Source organism: Lissotriton helveticus, chromosome 9 (assembly GCF_964261635.1).
Source record: "Lissotriton helveticus chromosome 9, aLisHel1.1, whole genome shotgun sequence".
Lineage (NCBI taxonomy): Eukaryota > Metazoa > Chordata > Amphibia > Caudata > Salamandridae > Lissotriton > Lissotriton helveticus.
In genome coordinates this window covers 431,622,703-431,650,016 of record NC_136070.1, presented here as the reverse complement: position 1 = coordinate 431,650,016, position 27,314 = coordinate 431,622,703, and the positions used below count along the sequence as shown (strand labels likewise).

Below are 27,314 nucleotides of genomic sequence, written 5' to 3'. Positions count from 1 at the left end.
AGGCCAGTCCCTCCACACACCCTACTATGCACACCTGTCATCTGATACAGAGGTCTCAGTGGAGCGGCTAGTTCCTCCAAACACACTACTACACATGGTTATCACCCTGTGGAGGGGTGTTACTGGTGGAGAGATTAGTTCCTCCACACACCCAACTTTGTACACCTGACGCCCTTGGAAAAAGTGTCAGCAGAGAGGCAAGTGCCTCCATAAGTCCTACTGAGCAGCACACCCATCAGGCCAGAGAAAGGTGTCAGTGGAGACGCTAGTCTCTCTTGGCACCGTACTACGCACACCTGTCCCTCTCCAAAGCATGCTACGTACTTCTATCATCCAAGAGAGAGGTTTCTGGGGAGAGGCCAGTTCATCTGCACATCCTACTATGGACACCTGTCATCTGAGAGAGGGGTCTAAGTGGAGAAACCAGTTCCTTCACACACCCCACTACGCACACCCGCCATCCAGGAGAAGGGTGTCAGAGTTGAGGCTAGTTCATCCCCAAATACTACTACTGTTAAAGATTGCAGGAATCTGTTAGCATGAGCTGAAAGTCATTTTGTACTTGCCAGCCATCTTAGTTAGCCAAGTGCTTGCCATGTGCTTTCTCCCTCTTCCAGAGCCTTGCACATGTTCAGGGGGGCCTAGCTATTAGAATGCACCTGCTCCTAGAATAGAACTGTCAGGCTATTCTTGATGATGTAAGGAGAAATGTCTCTCCTCCCACTTTGTTGAGCAAGCAAATTTTATATACCCATATTAGTTATTTTGCATGCTGGTACGTGCCAGGACCTCCCCTTGGTTTTATGCTGACCATGTAAACCTATGCATATATAAAGCCCCTGTTCTCTGTCCTCCTTAGAATGCTTCCTACAGTGGCCTGAGGGTAGTGGGTGATGCAATCTCCCTCATCTGAGGTTAATAAATATGTTATTTTTATATTACAGCTTCTGTGCCAATCTCTTCTTTGTTGATTAAAAGAACCAGGTGTATCAGTGAACCCCTATAGGAGGTTTATATTTCTTCACTACGCATGCTTATCACTCCATGGAGGAATGTTAGTTGAGCAGTTAGTCCCTCCATACACCCTACTAAGCAACACCAGTCAGTCTTAAGAGAGGTGTCAGTGGAGAGGTTAGTGTCTTTTCACACACTACTATGCACACTTGTCATCCAAGAGAGAAGTCTCATTAGAGTGCCTCAGTCTATCCACACATCCTACTATGCACATCTGAGACATGAAACAGAGGTCTCACTGGAGAATCCAGACCCTTTCCGACACTCATCATCCAAGAGAGAGGTGCTAGCCTAGAAGGCAATTGTCCCACACCTACTATGCACACCTGTCATCTGCGACATAGCTGTTAGTACAGAGACCAGTCTGTCCTTGCACTCTACTATGCACACCCGTCATCCAAGAGAGAGGTACTAGCGGAGAGGCTAGCCCTCCCACATACTATTATGCATGCTTATCACCCTTTGGGGGTTGTAAGTGGAGAGGTTAGACTCTCCCTATCCATACTACATACACATGACACCCTGTGAAAAGCTGTGAGCAAAGAGAAAAGCCTCCCCACACACCTTACTATACACACCTGTCATCCAAGAGAGGGGTCTCATTAGAGGATAGGGCAGTCACTCCCAAAGCCCTACTATGCCAACATGTCATCTGATAGAAAGGTCTCAGCAGAGAGGCCAGTCCCTCCCCACAACTACTAGGCACACCTATCATCTGAGAGAGGTGTCTGAGCAGCGAGGTCAGTCCCTAACCATGTAGTACTATGGCCATCTGTCACCCAAGAGAGGGACCTTAGTGGAGGGGTGAATCCCTCCAGACTCCCTACTATGCACATCTGTAATTTGAAACAGAAGGCCAGTTCCTCCCCACACTCTAATACACACACCTGTCATCTGAGAAAGAGGTCCCAGCTTTGAGACCAGTCCCTCTCCACATCCAACTATGCACAGCTGTCATCCAAGTGAGACATCTCAGCGTAGAGGCCAGCCTCTCCCCATACTCCACTACAATAAACTGTTGTCTGAGAGGGAGGTTTCATTAGAGAGGCTAGTCTCTCCTCTCACACCTTACTAAGCAAATTGGTCATCCAAGAGAAAGGTTGCATGAAAAAAGGCCACTCACTCTCTTAATCCTAGTATTCTGAGTGATGAATCCGGTCTCTTCAATTTAGAGCATTTTTTATATATTAGGCTTAATAGTGTTGTGGGAGTCAGATACATATTTGGGTAGGTGCAGCTGTTTGAATACTTCCACTCTTGAAGGTGTCAATATCCCAATAAAAAGTGAGTTATTATATGGAAGCATTATTGGTTAAAGAGTGTTAGTTTTGTGAAGGAGTATGGTATTCAATGAGTTTGAAAATTCTGTCGTGATCCCATGAGAATCTCGCAGGAGTAATTTGCAAGCTTCAGGTGAAGCTTGCCGCATGAGGTTCGTATGATCCAGTGAGAGACTTGTGAGATCCACGTGGAAAATTACTGCAAGAGTTTTGCAAGATCGTATGGGAAGAAGTAGAGAAAAAGGACCAGGTTTTATTAAGGTTGACCAATCATTAATATTGTCATTACATGGCTAAAGAAATGTAGTGATGTAATTGGCTGCACATTTATAGCTAGCTGAAACTGTGCTTGGTGGTTTGGAGGAGAAGGAAGTCTCTTTGACTTGTGCTCAGCAGAGGTGATTTTTTTAAAGTATAATATATTATGGTGTCTTCTACATTTAAAAACGGCTGCAACTCCAAGTAATTAAAATTAAAAGTTATTTAAAGTATGATGTGTGTGAATACAGAGTTTAATAATGTTCTTTTTTTAAATGTAGTTTTTAATTGTTTGCTTTTCAAGGGATTGGTGCACTGAAAAGAACGAACTTCTCTCTGTTGTCAGTTGAGGTGCAAGGCTTGGCTAGAGAGGAGTTACATTATTCCCTGTTGTGTCCAACTTTTGACTGCCGTGATTGTAACTATGGAGATTGCAGAGTGTAAATTGTTTTATTTATTTACATACCTATACTTGGATTATAATGGGTTGTGAGCAGGCACTCGGGGATAAAACTATCCAGGTTTTGCTTGTTTACAGGCCTTTCCCGAGATAATATCTGACTTGTTGGCTGGTAGTATAAACGGTTTTAACATGCATCTCTCTCGTTCGCTGGCGAATTTGTGTATATAGCCAGGCAATGTTGGGAAAAAGCAATGCAGTTCCAACCATGATGAATTCTTTGGTTATTTAGAGACCTGTTTGAGATAATATTTGACCCACATGTAGGGACTGTTGGGAAAACCATCGAGCTCTCAGTCTTATAAACACTTTGAATATTTACAGACCCAGCCAGAAAAAATATTCAGCTTTATTTACAAACCTAACCTGATGTAATGAACAGAGTATTCTGACATTTTATGGGTATAGCTATGCAAATGTCAGCGTGGTAAAATGTTGGAAATTTCTATCATGGGGTTAGCCAGTTCTCTGAAGTGGTGCTGCGGAGAGATGAAGTCAGATAATAAGAAACACAACGGAAGTAGGAAGTTGGTTTTTTTTTTAGAAGGAAATAATCTAGAATAGCAGGCGTTTGTTTTTTGATCAAAGATGTGTTTTTTGTGAAACATCTACTATTTTCCAGAAACGGGCAGTAGGGGAAGAGTACAGCATGGCGACAGGGGCACAAGTCGAAGTAGGGTGGTGTAGTGGGGCACTCACCTCACCCTAGAGAGGGAGAGACTCATGTTTTGGTACACAGCTGCTATGTTGAATGTTTTAATTGTTTCGCTTACTTAAAGCTTCATTATGAGCGGCCCTGTAATCCTCTTGTTAACTTTGGCCTCCCCAGATCTAATGATACCCGGGGAGCTGTTAATCCTAGAGAGCCGGAGTTAAACGGGAGACTGAAGATCACCTTAAAAAGTAGGAATTACCAGAAGAAACAATAATTCTGGTCCTGCGTCCGTCCCCCGTGTAATTACTCAGTTCTCCTCAGATTTGAAATGTCAGAGTGAAAATCCCCAGATCATAATTCCGATAGGGCCGATAACTACAGTTAGCGGCCCCATGGAAATTATCAGGCCGTTAGTAACGATGATTTTTTTAGAGTTCTTTTCCTCGTAATTCCCTCTACTTAACCCACAATGCTCCTTCTTCCCAACAGTAAAAGTGTAAAGCTACATATCAAATTATGTGTGCTGCATTTTTATATAGGGCGATCATCTAAGCACTTTCTACCCCCAGCATTTTCTTTTTATATTAATACCCCACCTATAATATCTCGCATCTTCAGATATCAACACACTGTTAGTCATGTCAAACTAAAATCATACCATTATCAAAAACCTTTTGAAATGCAAAACAGCATAAAGTTTACGTCAAAACCCCCGAATTGTAATTTGCTTACCTCAGTTATTCAATCACTGGGAGGCATTTCACAGTGAGGCTAGTGCAGTGCAGAGGCTGAATGACACCTACAATTAACTCAAGTAACGCCCCCTTGATATTCACCCGTTATATTCAGCATAGATTTTACAACTGGCTTTCAAAAAAAAGGAATGCAAAACCTACGAAATATTTCCCTGGCCCATTACTAACAGGCTGGGCGCCATGATTCACACGATTTAATCTAACAATACTCCAGTAAGTACATCCTTCTAGGAAATAGCTGCAGTTCTAAAGAAAGCGAGCCAGCACCATACAAATGTTCATGATTAAAAAGGAACAGATGTAGAGCACGTGCTGACACAGTAAAACTTGGGCTGCTGCATGGCGGAAATGAGGTCAAGGGGGGATTTGTGTCTAATATCTCACATTTAAGAGCTGGAGGGGAATAGCTACACTGCTGTCAAAGAAGCAGGCATGCTAGCACCAGAACGCAGCCTATTTCGGTTCTGACAATGGTGGCTGGCTGCAGTAAAACATTACCTATGGCAGCAATCTGAATGTGGATCCCGGAACCCTAAATACATAATGAGTCAAACAGCACTTATGCTGTTTGACTCGTTGATGACAAGGTGATAGAAACTATCACCTTGAACCAGAGACCGTTTTATTGTTCAGATGAACTGGTTCTGTGATTTTGTGTTGATTATAAGCATTTTTCCTCATTGCCGAGAAGTTTTGCAGAGATATTTCACCAGATCACAACTCATAAATTCGCTTTTATATGCAAGGCAAGTGAAACACATAAGTTGGTTAATTGGTGCCGGTCAAAAGAGTTACAAAATTACCTAAATGTGCAGTATCTGTATGTAATGGGACGAGGCAGACGCCTGATACGATGGTTCGCAACCACGCTGCGCCAACACCGGCGATCAATTTAGACCCCCTCAGTTAAATGGGAGCAAGATCTAGGTAGACAATTTTCAGACAAAGAGTGGGGACAGGCACTGGCCAGCCCACTTAAGATACCCAAGAAGAATGCGAGGTTCAGGCAGATCCAATATTACATCATGCAGCGAGCTTACTACACGCCGGCCAAAATTAACAGATACTTTCAAAAAAAGAAAAGAAATGCTGTAAGTGACCTAAAGACACACGCTGCTAACCATCTAATACTGTTTATAAATGTTACTGCTGTTTAAAAAAATCAAAACCAATAAACAGATATAAAAAAAAGAGTTGCAAAATTACCTGAACCAGTGCAAAAGCGCCCAACAACAATTCACAACTGACAAGAACTGGTGCATTTGACCTGATCTGGTCCTTTGAACTCATTCATTAACACTGCAACTCAAATTGCCAATTTTGGTTGCATGCTATTGAGATGCTAAGTGGTGCTCACCTGCTTTTGATCCTTTTTGTCCGTGGGCAGAACTTTTATCATCTGTCGGTGAAAAATCATCAGGCGGCCAACGAAGCTCCCCACTTTCAACCTCTCCAGATTCAGTGGGATCCACTACAATCGACGGTAATCGTTTTGACAATTTGGGGTACTTCTCTCGTGCATCTGGAAAAATCTAAGAAGATGTGATGATACATGAGACTCAATCAAATGAAGAAGCATGCCAACTTTTTCAATGGTCTAAAATGTTATTCGACAGGGACAACATGCAAGGGCGAGAACGGGATCTAGAAATAAAACTGTCCTATTAGAAATTATTTTAATCAATACTTCTAAAGCAGGCATAGACTGCAGGTGAACTTTGAAAGAGGTGGGGCATAAATATCTGACTGGAATTTCTTGCCCATATGCAATTCTTCTAAGGGTGCATAGGACAATTATTGCCCTCAAAAACCATTCACACATAACGGTGCCAAATGCTGCATTTACAACATACTTTAATGATATACTAGCAAACGGACAGAAGTTCTGACTCAGCACTAATGAAATATTTCAGTACTTTCATGGTGCGCTAGTCAATCCTTACATTCCACAGGGCAGTTTGAGACTGATCATTCAAAAAAAAAAAAAAGTGGAAAATTGGTGTGAAAATGATGCATTTTTTAAACCAATTTCCATCTTTCTTTACTTCTATATTCTGCGTTCCTTTCATTTTTTCCCACTTGCTGTTCCAATTAGATTCTAGTATGTTATAAATGAGTACTTGGAAGAGGCAGTGTGGAAAAATCAAATCATCTGCAAATCTTGCAATCACCGCCTCTAGACAGCAGAAGTAGGCAAATTAGGCATGTTTATAATACACTGCTACTTTACAATGCCCAGGCACGTGTTAGGACAAGGCAGTACAATTTTTACATGAACTTTACATGCTCAAGTAATAGACAGCAAAAGTAAAAATACCATAAGAACTTTATTAATATAGATGGTAAAATGAAACCATAAAGGTCATAAAATATTTTTCATAGCAATAAGTGCGCCTCTGCCACCATGGCACCAACATCAGCAATGTGGGTCCTGAACGCAGCATAAATTATTACTCTGATGTCATTTTAAAATATATATTTCAAAGCTGCAATCCTTTTGCCACAGACATCCGCTTTCCATTTTTTTGAAAATGCACACATTTTGTTTGTGGATATATTTCTGTTGTGTATAAACTCAGTTCACCCAATTAAAAGCTTGTTATGTTTTCAACCAAAAATTATTTCATTTTTACTTAATACATATTGGATACTCAAAGTGTATCTTTCTATTTTCATCAAATACACCCATGTGCTGCAGCCACACATAGAAAGAGTCTACGTTTCATGCTCATCATTCATTCTATGATACTTCAAGGATGTCAATAGCCATGAATGCAAGGATAGTAAGCATTACATCAAAAATGCCCACAATGTGTCAGGATTGACATTACAAATGCCATGATTGTGTCCAGAATAACCACAATATGTCACAGATGGGGACCATTATATTAGAGGCAAAGTTACACGCTGAAGAGCCATAATTATGTCAAGAATGTGCACCTTATAACATGGTCACTACAGTTAAATGGATAGCAATATTTGCATGGGAAATGTCCACAATATGTAAGAAAACTGGCACCATTATTATATCCATGCCCCTGTATGCTAGGAATAGGCTCAAATATTGCAAACATGCTTGCAATATGTCAAGGATGGCTACCAGTATGCCAGCTATTGTCCTACATATGCCAAAATGTCCATAGTACTTTAACGTCGAAAGGTCTCAGAAATGGCAACATTTTCACAATACTTTAACGTTGAACTCAATTATGTCAGAGACAGCCATTTTTGAGAAAGCAGCATTCATCTAGTTATTGATTTAGTCATTTCATACAGGACTTGGTATGAGTGGGGAACATTGGTGAGTGGTAATAGCACCTTCTGTCATCTGTCAGCTTGCTGTTCTGTTTTTCCCTGCCTATTGGTGCCTTCAGTGTTCCCCACACTCACAATCTTTGCTTGTACCTATGTTCCTGTGTTATTTCACACAAAACAGCAGTAGCTCAGCACCTCACTCATGTTTTCCTCCAATCACTTTGTGAACCAAGAGGAGAGAGCAGTGGAGGAGAAAGAGGGGCCATAGCTTGCCGTCGGTTACGGGGCTCAAAAATGTAAGTCCAAGAATGGGGGCACAATAGTTACATGTCCCTATTTGCTTTTTTCAAAGCAAGAAAAGAAGAGGCTGTACAAGAGGGCCATAGAAGAAAATTTCCTTCTCCAGCAAGGCGTTGCTTACTTTCTAGAGTAAAACAACTGCCATCTTTAACCAAGAGGAAATTTCAGGTAGAAATATTTCTAAACCGAGGACCACCTTCATGCCCAATTGACCTATTGTTGGATCCCAAAAACAGATTGCCAAAAGGCAAAACTTTCCCAGGAAGACACTTGAGGTCTTGGCCCCAGCCTCGGTCATAAAGAAGGAAGATACAAGGGCTTCTCCTACGCAGGTGGTAGAGGGCTATCTCGCTGGGTAAATCAATGTTTACTCAAACTTATTCTACTCAGAGCAAAAGAAGTGGATGCTGCCAAGAACCAAATGAAAAGAAAATCTGCACAGCAAAATAGTGTATTGCTTTGCGCAAGCCAAAAGCACAGCAGTTAAGCTCTAGGTAGGGTATGCAACTGGGGGTGGGTGGGGGGGGGGGCGACAAATGAAGAACGGTAGGTTAAACAATGAGCAAAGAAAGATGAAAATGAGTGGCTTATGATCTAACAAATGATCTTGACCACTGTAACCATATGTAAAACAGCTGAGCAACATTCCCCATGGCAGTGAGAAGAAAACTGGGGGAGATTACATCAGTCTGAAGAGAAGCCGACACAATCTAATATGACCACTACAAGGAGCCAGCGGGGAGGGCTGAACCACTGCGCCCCAGGAAACAAGTCAGCATAATCTAACTAAGGAGCCAATTTAAACCAAGTAGTGTCCACTGCCACTCAACAGAAGTATCGGCCGCTTTCAGGGAGTACCATTCGAAAAAGGGCCCGAACAGAACATCCTGTGAATTAAAGAGCTTGTGTCCGGTCAAAACCCATATGCCATATATGGTCTATCCAAGATTGGGATTAATGGTTTCAGGAGGCAGTTTATTTCCATCACCTATATATAGATAATTCTCAGGCAGATGAGGACTGCACGGGTACATCTTTGCACTCTCTTGAACTAGTTCCATGATCCCTTTCACTTGCTTTTGACCCTCAGTGACTTCTCCTCATGCCAGCAGCCAACTGGAAAGTTGGCATTCCATAACCAGCATACACTGGTCATGCAAATAACAATTATTTAATGTATTGTATAACCTTGTGTGAGAAAGCTGTTGTCTTTATTTTGATTACCTGCACTTTCTCGTATTTATTTTATGCTTTTCTTTTTTTAGCATGAATGCCAAAAATCATTGGAAATTTTGAAAAGAGCAGCGGAAAAATCTAATTGCTTGACATTGTGTAATTTCTTTGCACTTTTCATCAAATGTTATGCTGCATAAATCATAGTTTTAAACGGAGCTAATTTGGAAGCATGAAGATTGACTAGAAAAATTGCAGCTTTTTATTACCTAAATTTGGGCAAAAGAATGAGAACTGGAATTGAAGGCTACTATATGACAAAGAGAGACAGTTATTACCAGCTAAAGGAAACGACTGCATGATCTTTCATGCTGAGAGCAAAATCTAAAGTGAGGTCCGAAGAATGGACCACCATGAGAAGCGTCGGAACAATACAAAGGTTGAAAGCAAGGAAAGCCACGACTGCACAGAAAAGTAAAAAACTGCAACGAAAAGAACAAGATAAACCTTATGCTAGAACGGTTGAACTTGGGTGCGTGAAGAGATATCCAGTCGTCTATGCACAGTGGCATTGACTCAGGTAGTACCATCACCAAGCTCCAGATACCCTGGCAGCTATATAGATGTTAACTATCATAGCAAGAAGATCAGACGGCAACCACCAGAACTTCTGTTTTTGCAGTATTCATTTGGAGTTAATCGAAGGGCGTAGAGTCATCAATTGTTAAGGGACTGCTCAATACATTCTCAGTAGAGTATGGATTGCTGTGGCAGAGCCTAACCAACACCTTGTTTTCCACTTCATAATTATCACATTAAATGGAGAAAGAATGGATAATTGTATTCAGAGCCAAAGATACACACTAAAGATGATAGTTGGTTTTGCTAAACCCTATGAGGTGCTACGGCTCTCCCTGGCAAACATGAATTAATGGGAGGAGCGGCGATCACTGTTTTGCTTTCTGTCAAAAAGGGTTCCATCAAGCGGAAAGTACAATCGCATATGCCTGTCTGGAGGAGGGTTTCCAACAATATCTGGAGGTCAACAGCGTGGAAGTTTGAGAAAGCTATTATCAGGGTCCAACACTGCTTCCATCAATCTCACATCCTACATTGTTCTGGATGTAGGTTACAAATGATGTATTATTGACAGTCAGTGGGTTGTTGAAAGCCTTTTGTACAGCACCCAACCTCTTATTGGCATCTTGGGCATTTCAACTACTTCTGCTAGGATCATACACTGCATATAGGCCTGTAAATGGCCAGCTCCAACAGGTTTTATTTTGTTTCTTCCGGATTGGCTCTCTTCAGCTAGTGGAGCAGTTACTGTACTAAGGGAGGTATTAATGACCACACTATCTATTAGTTTAATGGTTAGCTATGCACAGGCTTTAACTTGCATGTCAGGCAGATTTCTAGAGAACAACCAGAGACTACTGTGGATACTACCCAGAATCGAGCATCATAAAGTAACTGAATGCAATTCAAACAAGCACTGGCAAAGCAAATAGGTCTCACCTATGAAAAGCTATTGCCTTGCCAATGTGTTTTAGCTATGTTGTACACTAATGTGGCTGTTGTTTAGCATGACTAAAAGTAATTGATGTACAGTGTTGTGTCATGGAGTGGAGTGCAGTGGTTAGAGTTGAGTGACATAGAGTGCAATGGTTACAGTAGAGTGGCATAGAGTGCAGTGGTTAGAGCAGAGAGGTGCAAAGTAGAGTGGGGTAGAGTTGTCCAGAGTGGAGCGGTGTAGGGTGGAACGGCGCAGAGTGCATTGCTTTTGAATGAAGTGGAGTAGAGTGCTTTGGCATAGAGAGCAGTGGTTATAGAAGAGGGGCGTAGAGTGCAGTGGCACAGAGTGGTACATAGCAGAGTGGAGTGGTGTAGTATGCAGTGGCGCAGAGTGGACCTATTCAGAGTAGAGTGAAGTGACGTAGAATGGAGTGATGCACAGTATAATGGAGTGGTGCATGGTAGAGTACAGTGGCATATAGTGCAGTGGTGCAAAATAGAGTGGCAGAGAGTGCAGTGTTGCAGAGTAGAGTGTCAGAGTGGAGTGACATGGAGTGGATTGGTGCAGGGTTGAGTGGAGTGGTGCAGGTTAGAGTGTAGTGGCTTAGAGTGGAGTCATGCAAAATAGAGTGTATTGGAGTAGAGTGCATTGGTGTAGAGTCTAATAGCGTGCAGTGGTGTAGAGTAGAATGTAGTGGCAATGACGCAGAGTAGAGTGGTACAGAGTTTAGTGACGTAGAGTTTAGTGGCATAAAGTTCAGTGGTGCAGAGTCCACTATTGCAGAGTAGAATAGAGTGGCGTAGAGTGCAGTGACATAGAGTGCAATGGTGTGGAGTGCAGTGGCGTAGAGTATAGTGGCATAGGTAGAGTGCAGTGGAGCACATTAGATTGGTGTAGAGTGCTGTGGCCTAGAGTGCATTGGTTTTGAGCAAAGTGGTGTAGAGTGCATTGGCGTAGAATGCAGTCGTAGAGAGTGCAGTGATTAGAGTGGTTAGAGTAGAGTAGCATAGATGAGGTGGCGCAGGGTAGTGTGTTGTAGCGTGGAGTTGGGGTGCATATATTACAGAGGTGTAGAGTGCAGCAGAGTAGAGTGGTGTAGAATGCAGTGGCATAAAGTGCAGGGTTGCAGAGTAGATTAGAGTGGCATAGAGTGGACTGACAGAGTGCACTGGCATTGAGTAAGAGTAAAAAAGAGAGTGCATTGGTGTAGAGTGCAGTAGTACAGAAAGCAGAGTTGCTGATTAGAGTGGTGTGGAGCGACATAGAGTGGAGTGGTGCATGGTAGAGTAGAGTAGAGTGACCTTGACCAGAGTGATGTGGAGTGCAGTCGCGAAGAGTGCAGTGGCACAGATTAGAGTAGAGTGCATTGGTATGGAGTTGAGTAGTGTAGAGTAGAGAGGGGTAGAGTGCAGTAGCATAGAGTGGAGTGGAGCAGAGGAGAGTGCGGTGGTGTAAAGTGGAGTATGAATGGTGTGGTGGTGCACAGCCATTACAAACGACACATCTGCAATCTAAATGACCATTACATTTACACTGACATATAGTTTTACTGATAAAAGTATACAGTGCACAAACAACGTGTGTAAATATTATCACTTAATGTATTGATTTGTTTTGATCATATTATCATTTTTGTTTCCACACTTCAGAATTACCAAAAATGTGCTTCATTTCTGCTTTCCTAATTCTGAATATTTTCTGAAATATCTACACACTTAATGTACAGACATTTAACTTTTCTTGTGTGCTAGAAAAACATAACATTGTACACGCTTCCTCCAGCACACCCCCAGTAGTCAGCATGATTGTCACATAAATCCTATCACTTTGAAGTCAGTGAAAAAAAAAGGAAACACCAAGCTCCCCAGGAGATCGAGCCTGATATTTTACCCCGTCTTTGAATGCACAGCAAATGTAACGAGATAAGAACATGATTTAATGGACTGTTTACAGAAATCAGGCACTGGTGGAAGAATACAGTAAGTGGAAGAATACAGTAAATAGGATATACTCTACGGGAGTGATGAACCCAAGGTGGACAGCCTAAAACAAATAATACCAGTAAATAGAAAGCAATCAAATGTGAGTTACAAACCACAAAGGCAATTTTAAAGAATGGGTAGAATGCATTCCCAAAGAAGCTTGCATAATGGCCCCAAGATGTCTTAAGCAAACAGACAGCTGCGCTGACTGGTAGGCTTCAAGTTAAAAAAAAGTGCGCAGTGCTGGTTCATTCACACAAGATTTGACTATTATCTTCATTTCCTTCCCTACGACCTTCATATGAATAACATTGCAGATGTTTTAATATTTTGAAGTAAAATGTTTAAAAGAATGCTTGCACAAAGATTGTGGGGTAAACATTTTCAGTTCGTGTTATAAGAGGACTCCTCAATGTGTTATTAATAAGAAACATCAGCTGCCTAGCACAGAATGACACCATCATTTTATGAATTTCTAATCAAGAAGACAAACACTTGTAAGCATCTAATGCTCTATCACTAATGCATCAGACTAAAGTTTTGATTCCACAATCGATCTATTAATACCTTGCGACATTTTTTCTATGGAACAGTCAGAAGTTCTATGGGTGAAATCGATTCAAACCCATTGGTAATTTACTCATTATAAGCCCACCGTATTATTAGTTGATTCATTTTCGGTTCATTAACGGAAGAAAATCAGAAAGACTATCACGGTCAAACAAATTCCACGACTACGCATACTAGGAGGCCTAAACATTCATTCGGTTGGTGGTGTAGGTTAAGGTAAACAATATGGTATATTGGTCAAACAATCTTGTAGAGATGGATGAATTGACAACTGTACTAGATTGTTTGCTAATCAATAGCATAGTAGGCGTGTGGCCATGATGTATGCTGTTCTCTGTAATAATTATTGAAAGTACAGGCCATCCAGATTATGTGGAGGGCGGATCAGAACATTCTGCTCACACATTAAGCTTACACAGAAGAGGTAATGAGATACATTGAAGGATAGGTCAAATGAACGGAGTGCTCCATATTTCTTTCAGATATATTGAAAGTTAGATGAAATGAATAGTTGTATGGGGAGGAGCCAGAAATAAAAATTTGAAGGGATTCAGAAGTCGAAGAGCCAGAAAAACAATAAAGGTAGCTTTCAAGACATAATCGCTTCTAAAGTTTACAGACGTAATCAGAGGTAAAATATCGAATAAGGGGGAGGCTACATTTTAAAACAACGAAAAGGTTCAGTTTTGAACAATACTTACTTTAGCAGTTGAAGTAAATTTAACCGATGACTCATTAATAAATATAAAGTCTTGCTCAAGAGAAACAACCAGGCCATGCAACTCAGATGCATACTACATCACATCTGCTTTTGATGGAGGCTCGGCAATATCTGAAAGGGGAAGTGCTAAGGCAGAAGGAGTAGTAAAGCGATCAAGCTAACAACAACTGAATTAGAAGCAGCACAGCATTTACTATGAAAGATTTGGAGACTTTATTTGTCTGTTCACATAAGTTGACACTTACAGTACCATGTTTACTACTCTGGCCACTAGCAGCCCCACAACATTCTCATAGGAACCTTGAAAATATCACTCTTAAAGAACGCCAGGGCCTGGACAGCCTGGCAAATACACCTACAACAGCACAGGCTTTGTCATGTAACCTCAAGTCCAACAAATAGCAGTGCCTACGATGGTTGGTAAGTGTAACTATGGACATGGAGGACAAGATCATATGAGAGTGATTGTGATATAAAGGAGCATGTTTGATGTTACAGTTGGCAAAGCCAGGAAAGCAAAATCCATGCATAGTTAAATTTTTAACTGGTTATTCGCCAGATGACAATCATGTGACCAGTCACCTGACTTCTCTCTAAAGATGGAGGCCAAATAGAATAGCATTAAAGCAAACAGGTGAAAAAAGAAGAGCACATGGTTAACAAACATCACAAGGCAAATCAAACCATACTTGTCAGTTTTTGTGGGACCTTTGAGATGTTGGTGAAAGTTTGGAATCAGTTTTCAACATTGCAGTCATTTGTATCAGATCTGCATACATCAAATTCAGTTTATCCCATGCATTACGACCTAACTGGGTATGCTCATTGAAAGTTTCATTTACTTCTGGCTTTACTGGAGGACTGCTCCCTGTAATGTACACCGTGTCTCCTCCTACCCACAATGTATGACGTATCGAGATTTTTAATCACAAATTTCTGGCAGCTCAATATCAGCATGTCTACCACTGAGACAAGTCGTGGTAACATTTCAATGGAGCAGGTTTAGTACCACACCAGAGAAGCGAATAAGCAGAGAGGCATTAAAAAGAGGAATATGAGAGAAGAGTGTCTATCAAAGGAATAGAGTCTGCGGATTCAGGGATAACTTGATGACCCACACAGTCACCAATATAAAGGAGCCGGGTCTCCATTGTTTGTATAAGTCATTTGTTAGAAATAGGATTTCTTACTATCTAATGAGTTTCCTAACGATTTCATTTTTTTTTTAAATAATACCTAGTAGGATATTTGTTGTTTTCTGTTATGTTGCCCTGTCCTTCTTAGGTTTATGAGTAGCTCCTGTTGTTCTTATATATTTTTTTTATAAAATAAAAATATATATATAAGAACAACAGGAGCTACTCATAAACCTAAGAAGGACAGGGCAACATAACCGAAAACAACAAATACATCATTTTGAAGGCATGTACAGCAGACATGTACGCACACCTACAAAATAATGCAGGCACTTTATTTCTCTTTGTTTACACATCATAGTTGGAGTGATAAATAAAAGCAAAACCAATTAAAACCAATTAAAGTGGGTTTTTTTAAAAAGCAGATGAGGGAAGCAACACAGGGAGCCAAAGTAACATGGGTGTGGAAGAAACACGAGGCCCTGGGGCTGCAGAAGCAAAACGGAGATATTGGTGGGGAAAGCAACACTAGGGGGTCGGGGTCAGGGAAAATAGTAAGAGCAATGTGGAGCGCAGACTAAACAAAAGAAAAACTGGTGATAAAGATAGAGCAACGTGCACCTGGAAGGGTGAAACCCACAGACTAGACAGCATTGCCTGGGAAGAAGCACATAAGGACATCATGGAGAAGAATACAGGCAAGAGAGAGCAAAAACACGGCACACAGAGCAGGTAAGAGAGGCCCATTAGGAAGACAGCTGGAAAACACGTGCACTCTTGTGGAGTGCTTAAGACAAAAAACTGAAGAAACTCCCTGCAAGTCAGCTTTGGATGGAGACAAGTAAATTGCCAGTGCTCCATTGGAGGGACAGATACAGGATGAACAAGACAAGACATCGAATAAGAAGCAGGCTAATGAGAGTGACATTAAATTCACCCAATGGTAAGCAATGGGCGGGCAGCAAGCCGCTCTAAGTTCTTGATGAACCCACTAAATGTTTTTTTGCAACCAAACAGCTACACATTCTGGTAGGTTCGCCCTAAAAACAACAGGGTTGGCTTCGTTTGGTATACATTGAGAAGACTGTCACCACTTCAGGAAAAGATGGTTTGGTTTTCGAGTAAATACAAAAATCTAATTTCAAAGAGGTTCTCCATAAATTGGGTCAGCACAAGCCACACTTTGTAAATTCGGGAAGGAAATATCTACTCTCTCTCTCGATTTGACTCTATTTGCTCTATGTATAATGCTTTTACTACATACTATGCTGAACATATAATCTTCATGGCCTTCTTTTTCAAGGGAACTAAATCAGAGTTATAGACACATGTAGCTAAATAAATTAAAAACATAGAGTTTTCAGGCTTTCCTTACAGTAATGGAAGGACTTCCATCTGTGACAGTAAAACGTTTACATTTGTGGACAACACACTTCACCCACGACTCCTTATTAAACATGTCAGATACATACCCTGTCACTCTGTCTCCTACCCCCATTCATATAAGTATTGTTACCACTTTGCAGATGCTATTCCAGGCTCAGAGTTGTATTCATTAAGTGGTGAATTAATTCTGGACCATGTGACACTGCAGGAACCCATGAATCTCTTTCCAAAGGCGTGAGTGGCAGTGACCAACTAGAAAACGTGTTGTAGGTTTGTCTCCAGCCCACTGTTCCTCTCTCTAGGACAGTTACCAATGTATACACACACACTCTAAAATATAAGGAATGGAAATCTGAACCCTGTCCTCACACATGCTAGGACATTCTCAACACTACCATCCATGTAACCAATACCAGGCATGTCATTTTAATTGTAAATTGTCTTTATGTAGCGCCTACTACCGCTGACGAGGAGTTAAAGGGCTTTGTGGTGAGTAGCACACTACTTCGGAACCCGAGGTTCGAGTTGTCACCAAGCACTGTGCCTTGCTACAAATTCCCGGGGAATTTAGAGCAGGACAACTAATGTTGCCAATCTTGGATACAAACTAAATACACGAGAATTTCAACAATCTGAATGAATTCCTTTCTTCGAAAGCTAAGGGCTAATGTTTCTTAAACTTAATCACTCAAACCAGGCGAATCTGTGCCTTTGTATTCTGCATTTTACAAGCCATCTAGAAAACAAGAGCAGAGCTCAAACAACACATGTGGTGCTTCAAATACATGCTCCAGCAACCATACTATAAAAGGAAATACATTGACCTACTTAAAACCGGTAAATAAAGAAGAGTGGGGGAAATGCTTTCAATCTGATATTGTTTGATAGCAGGAGTACAATCAAAGAGAGAACCAACAAGTTCCAGCAGCTTTTTGATGCAAATATACAAACAACTTTCACCTCATGCTGCCCCTACTCTGCCTCTATGTACAAAAGAAACTGGTAGTTTGATGTCTTCACAAATATGCCCAACTGCTTTTGCATAATATTATGTTATTTAGTTAAAAAAAAACATTTTGTGTTAATGAAGGGTGGGGGTATGGGTCAGTTGTTTGCGTGTGAAAGGAGCACACAAAAGTCCAATTTTAAAAGTTTTATTGTAATAATGGTGGCTGACTGTTTCTATAACCTGTCTTCCAATTTCAGGAGAGCTTCTCTTCTTCAACCTGGTTGCACAATGTGAGGTATGGTAATTTACCGGTTTTTGAAAACCCTCAGTACAGGGATGTTCCAGAGGCAATTCCAAATTCAGAAACATGTGTGCTACATTGAAAGGTGCACTGTAAACGTCCCTTTTAGGTCTTGGCTTCAGACAGACAGACCGGCTGGTAGGCAGACTTATTGTTTCCAATACATAACATAGACTTGGAGTGTTCTTTGGGTCCCTCCTTGCTAATGATTGTATGGATGTATTTTTTATCCCAGTTGTTTTTCCTTGATTCAATGACTTTCCTTCCCTCCCACATAAAATCATTTCAGTCTCACAGTGTCCAGAACGGATGAGGGGTATTCTATTCTTCCATTGTAAACTTGAGGGGACTCTTTTTTTATTTCATATGCAACACTCCATGGCAGTGTATGTGTTTCCTTTACATCCCTCCCTGCTTTTTCTCATTTTACCACACAAATCTCCTTTTATTCGCCCACTTCTCATGTGCTCTGTCCCAGTTTTCGCCCTGATCCCCCTCTTGCTCTCTATCTAGCTCCCCATGATTTATTTTTTTCATTTATTTCTCTATTTAGGTTTTTGTTTGTTTTTTGTATTTGTTTTTACAGGGCCCAGCAGCTGCCAGACTGCTCCTTTTTTCCTTCTTCATGCACTCTGCTTTTTGCGTTTTATTTTATTATAATACAATAAAACGCAAAAGCAGAGTGCATGCCTCTCTATTTTGCTCTACCATCACGGTAGTTGAAGGCTTTCCCTTACATAAAAAAGCTGGACGCCTCATATGAACTAATAAACCAACATGTGCAGTCTTTTGTCCCTTGTCCAAAGGACAAATGACAGTCTACATGTTCAGTATCAGGCTGTTAGCATTTAGGTGCACATAGTCTTTAATGTTTCATTGATAATACTGTACCACTAATGATGCTGACCAGTAACATTACTTTGTCACTAAGGACACTGGAGCAGGGATTTTACTAAACCACTGTTATTTGCAACTAAATGCTACTGAGTCACTGATGATGCAGATCCTTTGTAATTAATGAGCTGCTGATCATCTAAGCAACAGATTATTTTGTCCCGAACATAATACCGAGCCATTGATACAAATCTGCTTGATTATATATATATATGTACTTGGTAGCTGTGATATATATATATGTGTGTGTGTGTATATATATATATATATATATATATATATATATATATATATATATATAAGAGGCAGAGAACTCTGGGTAGTTATGAACTTTAGGTGGAAAGCAAGCGTTCTCTGCCTCTTATTTGCATAATTTATGCACCACTCTATGCCTAAAAGGGTATAGTTTTGAGATGTATATGTATATGTATATATATATATATATATATATATATATCCAAAGATTACCCCGACCACTTCCAGCAAGCACCTGGTGAGGAAGGAGACTCAGGCCTCTGCAGCAGTTTTTCAGGCAAGAAAAACTTTATTGTTCACTTCTCACGACGACGCGTTTCGGGCTGTGCAGCCCTTGATCACATTCAGCTTAAACTGCGCCATTTTTTCTTTTTATACATGTAGTGAAGGTGCACACCTGGGTTGCATTAAAAAAACAGTCACATGATCAAAAGACAGTGTGAAAAGACTTCAGAAGTAAGGTGTGTAGCGTGCTTTTTCTTTACCCTACACCAATACATGCTTGTATGCTATTCATTTAATTTAAAATGTTGATGTATTTTGCACGCAACATTAATTTAACAAATACAGCATATTTAAACAACTACAATTGTTTAAATACAATTAGTAATTGCAAATTAATGCAAAAAGATTCTCTCTGGGTAAATCCATATTGAATCAGCGTTGTTTTTTTGTTATTTCACACATGCACTGCCCATGTACATTATAATTCTATCCGGATAAATCCAGGCAACCAAAATACCCAATAAAAGTGCATATGTGCTAAGGTCCTAAATTAGGAACTAATATGACAGTGCAAAAAACAGTAGTGCGCAAAATAGCATAAAAAGTGCAGTGCAGTAATACATATATTATATTAAGACCTTGATTAATATACTAAAATACATTAATAATAGTTGATAGCAAGCACGTATTGTAATCCATCATTAATAAAATACTCCAGCCGGGGTAAAATATTAAAAATGATAAAATTATTACATAAAAATGGCATATTGCTAAAAAACCATTGTCTTAAAAAACATGAATCAAAGAAAGGGCAAGGAAAGATAGCAGCTGACTATTTGGAAGTATTTGTAAGTCTTCAATGGTACCAATAATTGACAGACATCATAATTATAACCATTTACATAATCAACACAACAATCCAACATATACCCTTACAAGAAGGTATGCATATCTTCTGTGTTGTTTAATCCCTGTGGCCACTTGCTGTCAAAATCTAATATGAACTTAGTCTCAAGTTGTCTGAGCTGTCGCTCTCTATTGCCACCCCTCTTGGATTTTGGTATGGCACTAACAACATAGTATGTTAGACAATTAATGTCTTTATCATGGCAACTAGCAAAGTGTCTGGCCACAGGGTAGGCGGGATCGTTGTGTAGTATTGCCCTTATGTGCTGCAATATTCTGACGTGCACTGGCTACTTAGTACTACCAATGTAGTTTAGCCCACAAGTGCACGTCAGAACGTAAACAGCACATTCGGTTTTGCAATTATAGCTGCCTTTTATTGGAACAGGAGATGTTTCAAAGGGTGTGCAATAGCTCGTCTTATTGCACCCGAACTTACAGGCTCGACATGAGGTACAGCGTCTGAAGCCATTGGCAGAGTGCAACCAGAGTGGTGGTTTCCTAGTTTCTGGAGAGTTTTTATCAAGGTCAGTGCCCATAGATTTACCTTTCCTAAAGGTGATTGATGGTACCTTGGGCAACCTTTCTTGTAACACCACATTAGTCAAAACAATTGGCCAATGTTTAGTTACAATGGCTCTAATTCTTCTCTCCTGCCTAGAAAAAGTAGTTATAAATCTAGGACTATCAGAAACTTTCTTCACTTGATTCTGATCGATATAATGCTTTGTGAACAAAGTACTCCTGGGACGCTCACAAGCTTTAACAATGGCCTCATTAGATTTTGTTGCTGTACCCTCTATTTCAGAGACGCTTGCACATTTCCTCTTGGCATGTCAAAAAATCTGCGTTATCACTACAAATGCGTTTCAATCTTAGGATTTCTCCATACGGGATACTTGCTATTAGATGTAGCTTGTCGATAGTAGAGGTGAAATTTAAATTCATGCAATTATCATTAATGGCTGCAATGAATGATTCTGCTTCTTCCTGTGTTCCCTGCCATAATAAGAACACATCATCGATATACCGATAATATGCAGTGACATGCGCCTCAAATATGGCTTTATGTGTGCGCCTGAGGACCTGTTCCTCCCACCAGCCGACATGTAAACATGCATAGCTGGGGGAGAAACAGGCCCCCATAGCGACTCCTCTATATAATTCTAATTATTATGAGCTTTTATTATTAGTGTTGTGGTATTGTGAGCTTTTTATAAAATTGGTTTACAAACGATATTGAGAAAATCATAATTATTAGTGACAAATAATTCTAAGCGCTAACATTGCTGACTCACTGATCATACTGAGGCATTAAACATCAGGTGATGTTGATAATTTTGAACTACGTATAATGAGGGTCACTGGAATTATGCGGCAAGATGAATGATTTATGTGACACGAAAGGACAAATTATGTTGCATAACGCAACATACTCTGTATCAGTATTATTTCACAATTTTGCCGTTATCACACATTAGTATCGTTTTTACCACATTAGTATCAGTTTAACAACAGAATACAGTAATCAAGATCTGAAAGGTGAATAGCTAAACTACAGAGTAGGTCTGTTGCATCAATTTGAGTTGGAAATAAAAAAAAGGTTGTTGATATCTGAAAATCATATAGCAGATTGTGGCTTATTTGGCAAGTACGGTAAATCCATACTTATGCTAAAAATGTAGAGGCTGCAGAATTGCACAAGTCTAGTGCCCCTGCTTATGAAACTGACCAATTTTGTAAACCATTCCAATCATAACTCAGGCTCACTGGTCCTCATGAGTCACTTGGAATATTGAGCCACTCATTGTATTAAGTCACTGTTAATACATAGTAATGAGGATGCTTTAACTTTCATTGAGTACAGTCATCATACATACATGTTCTTCTTTTGATTCTACTAAGCCTTCATTTTATATTTAACTTTTTTTGTGCAGAAGATAAATAAATACATACAGCATAGACATAAAGGGCCATATGTATCATGCATTTTTGCGGTTGCAAACGGCCACATTGGGCCGTTGGCGTATGCAGTAATGCATTTAGCTATGTGTGAATTTCAATTTGTGATTTTGTAACATGTTGTCGGATTGCAATTTGGAATTGCCAATACACATTGATTTGGTATTAGGAGGTGGCGTGTTCAGGGCGTCCCTTCCTAATACTGAATCACAGCGGTAAGTAGGAATGTTTTGTGAGCGAAAAACAGTCACATTTTGCCACCTACTTCAAGTAGGTGGTAACCTATTTACAAATGAGGAGGGGTCTTCAAGGGACCCCTTCCTCTTTGTAAATGGTAGCGAAAACATTTTTTCAGGGCAGGCAGTGGTCCCACGGACAACTTTCTACGCTTAAAAAATGAAAAGATGACTTTTAATTTTTATTTTTTAAACGCGTCCCATTTTCCTTTAACGAAAACGGGCTGCGTTTAAAAAAAGCAATCACTAACACGGTGGTCGGCTGACCCCAGCAGGCCCGCATCTCTGTGATTTTTGCATTTCCTAATGGGTCACAAATTGCGATCCGCCTCATGAAAATTAAATAGATAGGTTGATTTGTGAACTATTCATAAATGCTAAATAGCTATTACCTAATTGCGATTCGCAATTAGGTAATCGGTATCTCTAATAATGATACATACGGTCCATAACGCCTATGGAAAACCTTGAACAATATGAAATAAAATATTTAAAAAGAGGTAGTGATATGTTTATAGGAATTGTAGTTATTCGCCATACTTTGAAATGTAGTAAGGTTAAACTGTCTGGCAATATCCTGGGAAAAGTAAAAAGGAGGGAAATGTAGTGATCCTTCGGGGGTGGGAACGTTTCAGGATCAGTCAATGTAGTATTTCAAATCAAATTAAATTTATGAATGCACAGTTAATTAAAACCACTGGATAAACACCTTCATGAAATATCAATCATACATTTTGAAAGTTAATAGAGACGAAAGGATAAAAGTTAAAACCTAGTGGACATAATCGAGCATTTTTGATGCAACACGTTTGTGGCCATAGTAAAAAAAAACTTACAATTTGTGCATTTACACTCATGTTCTCACTATTGTTGCATGCAATAGCAGCATGCCAGCAAAATCACACACCCAGGCTAAGGATTGCTTTAATATATGACGTCAATCTTAAAGAAGTGCCAGGCATATGCAGGTGATGTGCACAATAGTTTCTAAGGCTTGGTGACACAATTCCCCAACTATATAATTTCACTTAACTATCCATTCAGTGGCGTTGCGGGGGGGGGGGGGGGGCGCAAGTTGTGGGGGCAGCGGTGGCCTCCTTTTGCTCTAACCTGTGTCTGTCGCAGGGCGGCCACTGCAGGAATCGCCAGCACCCCCACTCTTACGGCTGCCAAAAGGACCGCCATGGGCAGCAAAATGTGTAGCTACGCCACTGTATCCATTTTGGGCAAATGTCTAAGGTGAGAAAGCTTCCAAAGCGTTGATTCATAAATTTCATTTTTGTGTAATTAAAATTACAATTTGAAGGGTTGTGTGTTTCCTTCCCTATTCTTCAGCTCGTGTCTGGCACACAGTTCTAACAAGAGCCCGTCAATGCAGCAATTTAACAAGTCCTGTTCGGTAATATGGTTCTTCTGTAGGTATTTAGGGTCATATAACAGAATCACTGTTACTCCAGCTTCTTCTCTCATCAAAGCTATTTTTTTTATTTCCTAAGGCCTCTCAGGGTTGACATTAGACATTTAGGTACATTAATGATTTCCGACTTCCATTAAGATTGAAGGCACGGTTGAATTCTGTTGAGCAAGCTGGGCCTGCCATGCACAGGTAAGCGCTGGGCAGCACCATCCTTTGCTGCCCCCTGACCTGGGCCTCAAAGGCCCATGTGGAGAGACTAGGCCTGGGAGCCCACTCAGGTCTCCTGCATGGCTGGTGCTGAATCCCCCATCGGAGTCTGTGGGAGCCAATTCGCTGGGGGAGGAGCTTCTGGCTTGTGGGACTGGGCAGCCCTTGGTGTTCCACAAGGGGACGTGAGAGCTGATTGTAGCTCTGCTGGGGGCAAGGTGCGTACCTGGGGCCACGAGGACCTGGCCTGCAAGGTAAAACTGAATTGCTATGAGCTCCCCAGGCTCAGTGGTCACCTGGGATCTGCACAGTTACAGGCCCACGGTGTAATAGCCTCAATGAGTAAGGGAGGAAGAGTCAGTGGCCACACCCCAGCGGCACAGATTGGTGATTCCTGGGGGCTTGTGTGCACCAAAAGAGCTTCTAAAGTCAGCCATCCGCCCATCTAAGTGAACAGGAGTAACAAGGTGATTGTCACAAACCTAGGGAGCAGCCAGAAGAACTCTGCAATCCAAGCAGGCTGGCTGGGCTGGGTGGGTCAGAACAGAGTGGGGGGCATGAGACAGTGCGATCATCACAGTAACACACCCGCAGACACAACAATTGCTCCTGGCAAGGCTCTGGAAGGAAGGGGTGAGGCATACAGCCTGGGTCTGTAGAAGAATCTCATCTCGAGGAAGCAGCTGCTCAAGGACACTGGCGCTGCCAATGTAACAGATCCCATATCCATGGTTTAGGATTGTGTTTAGGATTGTGTCATTCCGCCCAACTGTATTTCCCACATTACACCTGTGATTTCAGACTATCCCACAGCAAACCTCTTGAGGATGAATATAGCTGCAGCATGAGCCAAGAGGGAGTGTACCCTCAAACACATGTTGACCAAGTCCACTGGAACCCAACCAGGAGATCGCCTGTTAACCCCGGCTCTAGAGACTCTCTCAAATGTTGAGAGTGCTGAATCTCCAGTAAAGCACTCATTTCTAGAGCATATACACACAAGACCTAGACTTTATAGGCACTTTATAAACTTCATCCTTCTATTGCGGGGATACCAATTTTTGCAGTATTATTGCAAGAAGTCACTCCCCTATCATTAATTGTTGGGGTAGTCGGTATGGCCCTGGATAGTGCCTCATTTAACAGTCGCCCGTTCCAAGCATAATAAAATTCAATTCAGTTGTGTTCCCGTTGGTGGTGCGCCCGTGAGATGCCTTCTCGCTCTCACTCACTTTTTTTGTTCATATATCACGGTTTGACACTAAAGTGTATGTGTGTGTTGTGTGTTGTCTCACAACTGAATTGAATTTTATTATGCTCTTCCTCCTAACCTCAGGCATGTACGGACCTTTTGAAATTCAGAAAACTCCTCAAGACTTGGTTATTTACCCAAGCCTATGACTGAACCTAAGCATATGATAAATCAAATAGGACTCCAGCGTAACTTAAAATTAGCACCAAGAAACCAATTGGTGTAGGTGCGCTTTACAAGAGACTTTAACATAACATAACAGTGACGAAAGTGGTGGGTGATTGCCAGATGGCATCTTCATTCCAAGACTTTTATAAGGAGCTATATACTGGGCAACTACTTTCCCAAGAGAGGCTGGCCTATACCTCAGAGAGGCATGCATGTCGCCACCATCAGCAGTGCAGGCGGACAGTCTGAACTACCTGATCAGGATAGAGGAGGTCATCTATGCAATAGCTTGCCAGAAGCCCCTTAAATTGCCGGACCAGGACGGTTTTCTGACTCTCTTTTATAAAACCTTTTGCTCCGCCTTGCCCTTGTGCTGACCCGCCTTTTCAATTCCATTGAAGGTCCGGGCTCAGTTACCCTGTAAATGTTGGAGGCTTCCATTGTGGTTCTTCCAAAGCCAAGGAAGGACAAGAAGCAACGTGGCTCGTATCATCCAATTTGTCTTCTGACTGTGGACATTAAATTGTTCACTAGCATCCTGGCAGTGCACTCAGGTCCACTTATGCCAGGGTTGATATGCCCAGATCAGGTGGAATTTGTCCTACACAAACAATGTAGAGACAATACAAAAGGAGTACTCCATCTCATCAATAAAGTTAAACAGTTTGGCTGGGAAATTATGCTCCTGGCCATAGGCGCTGCGAAAGCATTTAATTGGGTGCATTGACCCTCTCTGGATGCTGCGCTAACCCACTATGGCAAACACTTCAGCACATGGATCCTTAGCAACTAAGGGCAACTGCGCTCAACAGGTTGGGTGAACAGGCTGTTTTCGAACCCCTTTTCCATCTGCAGGGACACACAGCAGGGGTGCCCACTCTCACTCCTGTTGTTCCCTCCGTACATGAAACCCTTTGCCCAGCACATTAGGGATAATCCCAACATCACAGTGGGTGTCTTCGGAGGGGAAGAGAACGTGGTCAACCTCTAAGTGAATGACGTGATTGTGGCCTTGGATAACCCGGTTGAGACCCTCCTGGCCTTCCTGTTAGAGGCTGAGGAGTTTAGTACAGCAGTAGGCTGCTGCTGCATTAATTTAAAAAAAATTGCTAGTCCTCAACTTGTCAGTTTCGTTGAAGACAATTGAGCAGCTCGCTCACCAGTATATAATTTAATAGTATTCCTTATCTAGAGGTCCAATGGTATCAACAATAAAGGCAACTGCGTCTCCTAATTACCGTACATTATTCTAGCAAATAAAGTGGGACATGGCCGAATGGAGGCAGTATCGGCTATCGTAACTTAAGTTGTGTGGCAACTCTAAAGATGACCTTCCTCCCAAGATATTGTTTCTGTTTTAAATCCTCTCAATAGAACCGCCCATGGGCATGATACACATACTACAAGGAGAGATGAACCGATTTGTCTGGCGGATGGGAGAACTCGAATGAGACATGGCCAAGGTTACAGACCCACAGGGGAGGGTGGTTTGGGCATCCCAAATCTCCAGCATTAACATCAGGCGGACCAACTCCACTACATGGTAGAGTGGACCAGGGAGGAATCAGAAAACATTGGTTGTTTATGGACTGAAAAGGTTGAAGGCCTGCACATCTGGAACGTCCCATTTCTTCGCAAACCACAGCGCCCACAGGGTTTGTACTCCTCGGCGATTACTAGGGCCATGCTCGGAGCATAGGATAACGCAGCACTTTTCAAAAGCTTATCATCCTTTCTCTCTCCTTTAACGCCTATAACTGACCACACTGAGTTTAATCCTGGAATCGATCAGCGAGCGTATTAACCCTGGATACTAACTGGGTGCAGCTTAATCAGCCATCTCTTTGACGAAGAGGGCCTTCTCCCCCTTCTACCAGCTGCTTACAGATTATGCCCTGCCAGAGGTGGAGAGGATGAATTGAATGTTGCCGTGCGTCACTTTGCCTGTCAGCGCTTGTCTTAAAATTGAATTGATTAGACTGCTTAAAATCGCTTGTTTTAAAAAAAATACTTGTGCCTAGAATTGAGCAAAATCACTACTATCCACCGCTAAAACCTGTCGTCCCTTGCCTGTTCTCCAA

At 41.3% G+C, this 27,314-nt stretch overlaps 1 protein-coding gene across 4 annotated transcripts in view; it reads right to left on the bottom strand.

Annotated features, from left to right (window-relative positions):
• LBHD2 (LBH domain containing 2) overlaps positions 1-27,314 on the bottom strand; it is a 341,263-nt gene that overhangs the window by 66,325 nt on the left and 247,624 nt on the right. For all 4 annotated transcript variants that reach the window (XM_078660227.1, XM_078660226.1, XM_078660225.1 and 1 more), the window contains one exon: positions 5,780-5,954. In XM_078660227.1, coding sequence (XP_078516353.1) covers positions 5,780-5,954 — 175 coding nt within the window. The remainder of the gene's footprint in view (positions 1-5,779; positions 5,955-27,314) is intronic.